Source organism: Gigantopelta aegis, chromosome 14, assembly GCF_016097555.1.
Source record: "Gigantopelta aegis isolate Gae_Host chromosome 14, Gae_host_genome, whole genome shotgun sequence".
NCBI classification, from domain to species: Eukaryota; Metazoa; Mollusca; class Gastropoda; order Neomphalida; family Peltospiridae; genus Gigantopelta; species Gigantopelta aegis.
Window position 1 is genome coordinate 44,469,790 of NC_054712.1, and position 9,338 is coordinate 44,479,127.

The 9,338-nt window shown below is 41.7% G+C and overlaps 1 protein-coding gene across 1 annotated transcript; it reads left to right on the forward strand.

The window, feature by feature from the left end:
* Positions 1 to 5,460: 5,460 nt before the first annotated feature.
* On the forward strand, positions 5,461 to 8,003 carry LOC121389035. The gene is made up of 2 exons (XM_041520640.1): positions 5,461 to 5,629; positions 6,981 to 8,003. Exons 1-2 carry the CDS (start codon positions 5,546 to 5,548, stop codon positions 7,764 to 7,766), a joined length of 870 nt encoding a protein of 289 aa, XP_041376574.1. The 5' UTR covers positions 5,461 to 5,545; the 3' UTR covers positions 7,767 to 8,003.
* Positions 8,004 to 9,338: the final 1,335 nt, after the last annotated feature.

The following is a 9,338-nucleotide window of genomic DNA, read 5'->3' on the forward strand; positions in this document are numbered from 1 at the left end:
ATATTTTTTAAATGCTTGAGAGTGCCACCTGCCCATAATTTGGATTTTTTTCTTCAGGGATTCCCATCATTGCTGCCGTTGTTCCTGCTCCAATACGAAAACTATGTCCTTTAAAGTTATTCTTCCCTAGACCGGCCCATTTTAGAGAACGCTGAAGTTGTTTTGTGAAAGTATGTCGTGGTACGGGTGTGTTATCCATAAATGAAAATAAAGCACACTGAGAGCTTTGGTGTTTCCGAATCCTATTAAACTCCCACAAGGCTCTGACAGGGCACAAATGAGTGCTATTTTTATTTTCAGGCAGCATAAGGGTTGGAATATGTTTCCCAGCGCTATGTTTAAACTGTTGCATTTGTATTTCCAATGACCTTGGGTGGGAAGACTGGTCACAATTAAACTTAATATCTGCCAGTGTTAAACTATTTCCTGCTGGGGGAATGGATCCTGTGATTTCACTTATTCGTAGAAATGCGTGAAATGCGAGCAGAAACATTGCCTTAATCATCAATTTAAGAAAATATGAGTTGCATGTGTAGTCCAAAGAGGCAATCAACTGCTTTAGTATAAGTGGAGTAATTGGAAGACGGGCATCCCTCGTTGAACAAAGTTTGGTGAAACCTTGTAAGGTTTTCCGAATAAGGAAATGTTCGCTGATATCCGGATATCCACCAAGTTTGTGAATATAACCCAATGCCGACACATAGCTTGACACGATCGACGCTGCCAATTTTTTCTGATAACAATTAGCAAGAAATAAGGTTAACATCTCTAGAGTAGCTGGCAACACTGGGGTGTTAGGAAACTGCTCACCAATAAACTGCTTGTAAACAGAAAATACATGCTTATATGCCTTTCTAGTGGAAGGCGACAAGGCTGCCTGTAACAAGTAGGATGCAGTCTCTTTTAAATCATCTGCATGTTGTGAGGAATACCTACTGGCACTTTGTCCATGTGAGGAAAACTGTTTTTGAACTGCTCTACCTGTAAGCGAGAAAGGAGATCTGCCTGTATATTTTCAACACCTGCAATATGGAATGCTTTGAACATAATGTTGTATCTAAGTAACTGCAAAATGAGCCTACGCAACAGCTTCATGATCGCAGGATCTTTTGATGTTTGCTGTTAATTATATACACTACTGCCAGGTTGTCAGAATAGAATTGTACACATCTGTTGCGTAATTCATGTGCCCACAATTCCACCGCTACCACTATTGGGAAAAGTTCTCTAACTGCTATGTGATATGACAACCATTCTGTTTCCCATTGTCCAAAGAACCACTTTGTTTGAAAAGTTCCACCAAAACCCAAATTACTTGCATCTGTATAAAAACATAATGTAACAGACGTCTGCCAGACATCATTCAAGAATAGGGCTGTCCCATTGAAAGTTTCAACAAAAGATAACCAAGCCTGGATATCCGCTCTAGCCTCTTTGTTAATGCGTCTTTTGTGATGGGGCTTTTTTAACCCGATGGTTAGGTCAATTATACGTCTTAAAAACGTTCTACCTGGAGTGACCACCGAACAAGCAAAATTTAATAGCCCAATAAGAGATTGCAATTCCTGGAGTGATGCTTTTTTCTTTGATCTAAAGCTTGATAAAACAGCTTTTAATTTAGTAATTTTTTCCTCTGGAAGCTTAATGTTCATTCCGAGTGTATCTAGTTCTAAACCTAAAAATGTTATAGTAGTTGAGGGAAACACTGTTTTTTCAAACTTAATGGGCACCCCCAGTTCCTTAGACAACTCTAAAAATGCATTCAAACTGTCCCTACAACTGTTGGTATTCGGTGGGCCGACAAACAGAAAATCATCCAATACATGAACGCACACCTTAGATGCAAACTTCTTTTCTATTATCCAGTGTAAAGCGGAACTAACTTGTTCAAAAAGCTGGCATCAGTAGCTGAGGCCCATTGGAAGAGTCTTATCATAAAAATATTGTCCATCTATAGCGAAACCTAGAAGCTCGTAATCTTTTGGATTTATGGGGATCATACGGAATGCATTTTCGATATCAGTTTTTGCAAGTAAAGACCCTTGACCAAATTGTTTTATCAAAATTACTGCATCATCTATTGTTTGGTACTGAACTGAACATTTCTCACTAGGAATTCCATCATTTATGGAACTGCCTTCCGGGAACGACAAATGATGAATGACTCTGTATTCACCCAAATGTTTTTTTGGGACTAAACCCAGTGGTGAAACCTGTAGAGCCGGGAAAGGCAGTTTAGAAAAGGGGCCTGCCACACGCCCTGCTTCGAGTTCTTTTATAATTTTTTCCTTTAACAATTCTAAATTCGAAAGGGCAGATTTCAGGTTTTTTGACAATCTGTGTTGCCGTTTACCAATATATGGAATACTAAAACCGGAACGAAATCCGTTTAGTAGAAACTGTGTTTTAGTGTTAGAATAACCAGATAGCCAAAATTGCAATCTATCAAACTTGATGGGAGTAACTATTAAATTATTGTTTGCCAACTGCGTTGGGTCTTTTGGGATTCCCGCATGGTTGTCCCGACTTGTGTGGCACTGCTCCTGTAACTTTGGGACAAGCCTTTTTGGGGTGGCTACCTCCATATCGCTGGCAACTGTGTATAAAGACACAGTTCTTTTCTTTGTCGCAGTATCCCTTATTGTTATAGGTGTAACACACTCTGGAACCATAACTAATGCTGGGCTTGCGTTTTCCATTTCTAAGATCCCGAAATGGCCGGTTTCCGTGCAATTTATAGTTAATGCCTACAGCTATGGCTTCTTGATAGAGTTCGGCATTCATCTGATCCCAAGGAAGCTGGTCGGGGTTTGTTTCCCTCCACTGCCTAAACTTTTTATCATAAAGCAAAGCCGCCGAGACGCAAGTTTGCTTTGCAAGGGTTTGAATTGATAATGCATATTTCATGAGAGAACATGATTCGTTTGGGTGTTTTTGACAATAAGTCCCTACCATAACATGGAATGCTGAGAGCCATTGTGTCACTGATTCGAATTTAAAATTCGGCGGAGACTGTTTTACGAAAGTTATTCTTCCATCCTGCTCTAGGATAGAGAATTTTTCTTCCTGACCACCCTGACGTATCAGAATTCCCAGATCGATATACTCATTGGCCCATATCTTGGATTTTATCTTAGGATCGATACCTAAATCTAGCGGTTTACTTATTCCACACATTTTTAATGAATGAGTAATACCTGGATCTGTATCTTCGATGTTTGCCATGTCTGGAGAGGTAGCACCTGGCTGACGAATGTCCACCAATGTCTCCAGATGATCTATACCTGTTTCAGATTGGTCAACATTTTCCTGTGACTTTGTTAACATACCGCTGCTCTTCAAGGCATCGATGACAGACTTAGTTATGTCATGAATGGCCGCTTTTATGCAGTTGTTAATATTTTCCATTAGGTCATCTGCTGGCTTGTTTGTATTCGAGGTTGTAGCAGTATTATTGTCCTTGTTAATGGTCCTGCGTGTACCTGAAGTCACCTTAACTGTTGACCTCGATGCACGATTTTCAATTCGCTTAGATCTTTTTGGTGGAGGACCCTGGTCACCAGACATCTTGTTGACCTATTAAGAACACCTGTTTGTTTATTAGATCATTTGTTAAATATATTATTTCCGAATACCTACCATCATACTTCAAGCAAATACACAACAGAAAATGTTACTACTATATGCATGTAAAATCCAGGTAACAGTGTACCAAATGCATACAAAAAGTACAGTAGATTCATTGTTTCCATAAATAACTTAAATAACAGACAGCAGATCCAAATTATGCAACACTGCCATTCCCACTCAGTGTCTTGCACAGTTAAATGTTACAGTATATATAGATATAGTAGAAACAAACTTTCTAAACTGTCCCAGTTAGTACTAAAATAATATATGCATGCATATGTTACAACACAGCTCTTCCAATCTGTATTAATTTGCCATTCCAACTAGTACTAAATATACTTCAATACATGACCAACATATTTACGGTTATATGACGTCGGATATATGGTTAAGGTCCACACCGAGATTGAGGGAGGAAATCCGCTGTCGCCACTTCATGGGCTACTCTTTTCGATTAGCAGCAAGGGATCTTTTATATGCACCATCCCATAGTCAGGATAGCACATACCACGGCCTTTGGTGTACCAGTCGTGGTGCACTGGCTGGAGCGAGAAATTCACCCTTTCGGTTCCAGATAATATTTAATGGTATGTAGGCCTATTGTTTTTGACCTGTTTATTAATAAGACAAATCTGAAGACATAGGGTTTCTAGGTGTCTGGGTAGGACGGGACGTAGCCCAGTGGTAAAGCGCTCGCTTGATGCGCGGTCGGTTTGGGATCGACCCGTCCGTGGGCCTATTGTGTTATTTCTCGTTGCTACCAGTCCACCACGACTGGTATATCAAAGGCCGTGGTATGTGCTATCCTTTCTGTAGTATGGTGCATATAAAAGATTCCTTGCTGCTAATGGAAAAATGTAGCGGGTTTCCTCTAAGACTATATGTCAAAATTACCAAATGTTTGACATCCAGTAGCCGATGATTAATAAATCAATGTGCTCTAGTGATGTCGTTAAACAAAACAAACTTTTAGGTGTCTGAAAAAAACACATTTGTTTAAGACTAATGTGGCAGTGCCTAACCAAACTGGGGATCGGCGGAAGGGGGTGAGGAAGGGAGTCTGTAGCTTGTAGCACGAGTATTCTCTAGCTGTGTTCTGTTTACATGTTATGCCTGACGACATATGAACAGGGCAGGGCTAGATAACAGGGCACAGTAACACAGATATTATTTTCCATCTAGAAAAGAAAAAAAAACGTTTATAATTTAAAAGAACACATTTTCATTTTGTTTTCAAGGGAGGAGGCCACCACGGGCTGTTGGACGGGGAAGGGGCTTAGCGTGCCGTGCTTCCAGTTTTTGTGGGGGATTTTGTTGTTTTTTAGGTGCATGCTCCCTTACAGATCTTACAGACTCGGTTCCACAAATATAACAATATGTATTGTTTATCGACTAGACCATTTTATTGACAGTACCCTCCCCCCACCCCCAACCCACCTCTCAACCCTCCCCCTCACATACATACATAGTCTTTCAAATACACCCCGCAGACCAGAGATACTACGATACCCCTCGCTAGTGTATGCTTTGGCCTGCAAAAATTTATATTCATTACACGGTCGTACCCTCCAGGAGGCGGGGGGGGGGGGGAGGGGGGCAGTTATCCCCTGACAATATTACTTTTTTTTAACTCCAGAAAATAGCATACACATCCCAGGTTTTAATTTGTATAGCGTTTCATTTGTTTATAAAAAGTAGTGCCCCGCCCCCACTCGTAGGATTTTATTCAGGGTACGGCCCTGCATTACTTAAATAGCTTTTAGGATCGGTGACATACAACTCATGTAAGCATGCATTTCATGCTATTTTAGTAAAAACAAAAGACAAATGTGGAACACACCAGTCACATGACCCGTATTTTCTCTGCTCGTCCATTTGTCACAGGAAGCTGTATACATGTGTTGACAAGATCGTCATGGTACATGTGGTGACGTGTGACGTTGTCGTAGTCGTGCTGATGCTGTTGTGGTCCTTATCGGATTGTCAAAATTCAGCAAATGTAAGTAAATTATAAATATATTGCTGTATCTGCGAAATATTTGGATCCTGCTTCCGAAATCAAGACAAAACACGTTTCAACGGTATCAGATATCCGTGGGAAAAGTTAAGGTTTGTTTTGTTTAACAACACCACTAGAGCACATCGATGTATTAATAATCGGCTATGATAATGTTGACATGGTCTTAGAGAGGAAACCCATTACATTTTTCCATTATTAGCAAGGAATTGTTTTATATGCACCATTCCATAGACACTCGGACAAGGTAGCACATAAGACAACATTTGATATACCAGTCGTGGAGCACTGGCTGGAGCGAGAAATTAACCAATTGGCCCACAGACATGGATCGATCTCAGACTGACCGCGCATGAGGCGAGCGCTTTACCACTGTAAAACGTACCGCTCCCCATGGGTGGGGAAACAATTGCTACCCATAGGCCCGTAGGAATGATCTGATGGAGATTGGAGGGGGCACAATCTCTAGTCGGACGGTTCGGTAATTTTAAGCCAAGTACGACCCTGGGTTTATGGTAGGGACGGAATGTACACTCATGGCTCCAGAAGTGGAAGAGGTAGGTTAGTAGGTGAGAGATAAAATGTCTTTTATTTTTATATGTCTTTTGAAGCCGTCTGTAGCTCATTATTAAGGCTCTCGTCTCGAGTGCTTAGGTCGTAATATCGAACCACGCTGGTGGATTAATTGGGCGTTCCAGAAAATGCTACACGACTGGCACATCAAAGGATGTCGTGTGGTGAAATACCGCTGAGAAATTGCATATAAAGGATCCCTTGTTGCTATTCTAATGAAAACAATGCACTGCAGATAAATCATGAGCATAGGCGTCTAGGGCGTGGGAGGTGGGGAGGGTGATCGCTGGAGATTCGACAAATAATGCATCATCCAACTGAATATCAATTTCATATATAAGTGCCCCCCAATTTGCTCTCATATTTCGAGTACTATAGGGCGGGACGTAGCCCAGTGGTAAAGCGTTTGCTTGATGCGCGATTGGTCTGGAATCGATCCCCGTCGGTGGGCCCATTGAGCTGTTTCTCGCTCCACCCAGTGCACCACGACTGGTATATCAAAGACCGTGGTCTGTGTTCTCCTATCTGTGGGACGGTGCATATAAAAGATCCCTTGCTGCTAATCGAAAAGAGTAGCCCATGAAGTGTCGACAGCGGGTTTCCTCTCTCAGTATCTGTGTGGTCCTTAACCATATGTCCGACCGTAAGTAAAATGTGTTGAGTGCATCGTTAAATAAAACATTTCCTTCGTCGTTTTCTTCTTCGAGTATTATATATATAATACAGGAATTGAACAACCGGATGTCCATTGTCTTTTCAGGAATTGGCTCCACTGGATGTTAGAACATCATCAACGGATTATCCAACACTCGTTAACGACACCACCTTGAACGTGACCCTGCAGATAGCGGATACCCATGGCAGTGTCCTTGGAAGAGCTTCTCTTCCATTTGGAATGGCTGTCAAACTCAAGATAGAATCTAGTAACATTAACAAAACATTTGTAGCGGTTCCTGTCCAGTGCCATCTTGTTTCTGTCAACTCAAAACGGAGGTACGCCATTTTGAAAAACGGCTGTGGTGACGGCATTGTTATGTCTAAAACAGACGGATTCGCCATCTACAATGGAACCGGTTTCAGTTCAGCATTCAGGGCTCTGGATTTTTCTACCAACAATCGGATTAAGTTCTCATGTAATGTTGTGTTTAGGAAATATGTTGATACCATCACGACTTGTAATAATAGTTCATCCGCTGCACTGACAACTAGCGGCCGTGTTGAACATTTTCGAGACGTCAACGCGAAAATACAATATATGATAAAGGGGAATAACTCTGGAATGTTCACCTTTGTGGAGACGAGAGTTGTAGGACTTACCTTTGCTGAACAACTAATTGCGTCCAAACTAAAGCGTGGAGATCTCGCCCTGTCTCAGAATGGCACAACGTCGCCAACAGACGTAAAATACCAGGATGACTCTCTTCATGCCCGCAGACTCATTTTCATCCTGGCTTTTTGTGGATTTTACCTCTTCATACTTGCTGTGTTCATTTCAATACAGATTGATCGCAACAAACTCGAAAGCATGCGTAAACCAATACTGTAATACATCCATCAATGTTTCAATGTTTTCATGGGCGTCGTAAGTTCGTAAGTGTAGGGTGGGCGTGGGGGGACTGCCCCGAAGTGAAGATTATATGTTTTTCCTTCTGGTTGAAAGGTCAATGAATACATAACTACCCTCCCCTCGGTGTTGCTGGCTATCTTGCAAAACCTGTTGTTTCGGTTTCTTCTATGTTGGTTTACGGTTTTGTCAATAAATAGCTTTAAGCTTCGTTTTCTATATAATTGGTTTGTTATTTTTGATTTAACGAAATAATTCTCCGTGAAGTTTTTTTTTTTAATAAGTAAAGGGCGACGGCATCTGCGTTTTGTTATACAATAACATATATATCTGATATCGACATGATGCCACCGACAGGCAACTAAAGTTAAAGTTTGTTTTGTTTAACGACACAACTAGAGCACATTAATTTATTAATCATCGGCTATTGACTGTCAAATATTTGATAATTTTGACATATAGACTTGGAGAGGCAACCCGCTATATGTTTCCATTGGTAGCAAGGAATATTTTATATGCATCATCCCACAGACAGGATAGCACATACCACGGCCTTTGATATACCAGTTATGGTGCACTGGTTGGGACGAGAAATAGACCAAGTGGCCCACCAACGGGGATCGATCCCAAACCGACCACACTTCAAGCGAGCGAATTACCACTGGGCTACGTCTCTCCGACGGGCATCTGTGCTTACAGGGGGCGGGACGTAGCTCGATGGTACAGTGCTCGCTAGGGCCCGGTAACATAAAGCACTCGTAACACTTACGTCAGACGTACACCATTCATAATGTGTGGCGTACGTCTGACGTAAGTGTTACGAGCGCTTTGTGTTACCGGGCCCTGATGCGCGATCGATCTACGATAGATTTCCATCGGTGGGGCTATTTCTCGTTCCAGCCAGTGCTTCACAACTGGTTTAACAAAGACCGCGGTATGTACTATTATGTCTGTGGAATGGTGCATATAAAAGATCGCTTGCTACTAATCGAAAATAGTAGCCCATGAAGTGGCGACAGCGGGTTTCCTCTCTCATATCTGTGTGGTCGTGAACCATATGTCTGACGCTATATAACTGTATTTCTTCCTTCCTTCCTTCATGTGCCTACAGAGAAGTATGATGGAAGGAAATGTTTGTGTTATACGATATAATAATGTATGCTGTCATGGATTACCGAGTTCGTCACTCACTAATTAATAGCGGATTAAAAAAAAGAAAGAAAGAAATGTTTTATTTAACGACGCACTCAACACATTTTATTTACGGTTATATGGCGTCAGACATATGGTTAAGGACCACACAGATTTTGAGAGGAACCCCGCTGTCGCCACTACATGGGCTACTCTTTCCGATTAGCAGCAAGGGATCTTTTATTTGCGCTTCCCACAGGCAGGATAGCACAAATCGTGGCCTTTGTTGAACTAGTTATGAATCACTGGTCGGTGCAAGTGGTTTACACCTACCCATTGAGCCTTGCGGAGCACTCACTCAGGGTTTGGAGTCGGTATCTGGATTAAAAATCCCATGCCTCGACTGCGATCCGAACCCAGTAC

Coding starts and splice junctions, on each gene's coding strand:
- LOC121389035 (XM_041520640.1), top strand. CDS start 5,546: ATGGTACATGTGGTGACGTGTGACGTTGTCGTAGTCGTGCTGATGCTG. Junction 5,630..6,980: donor ATTGTCAAAATTCAGCAAAT/GTAAGTAAATTA, acceptor TTGTCTTTTCAG/GAATTGGCTCCACTGGATGT.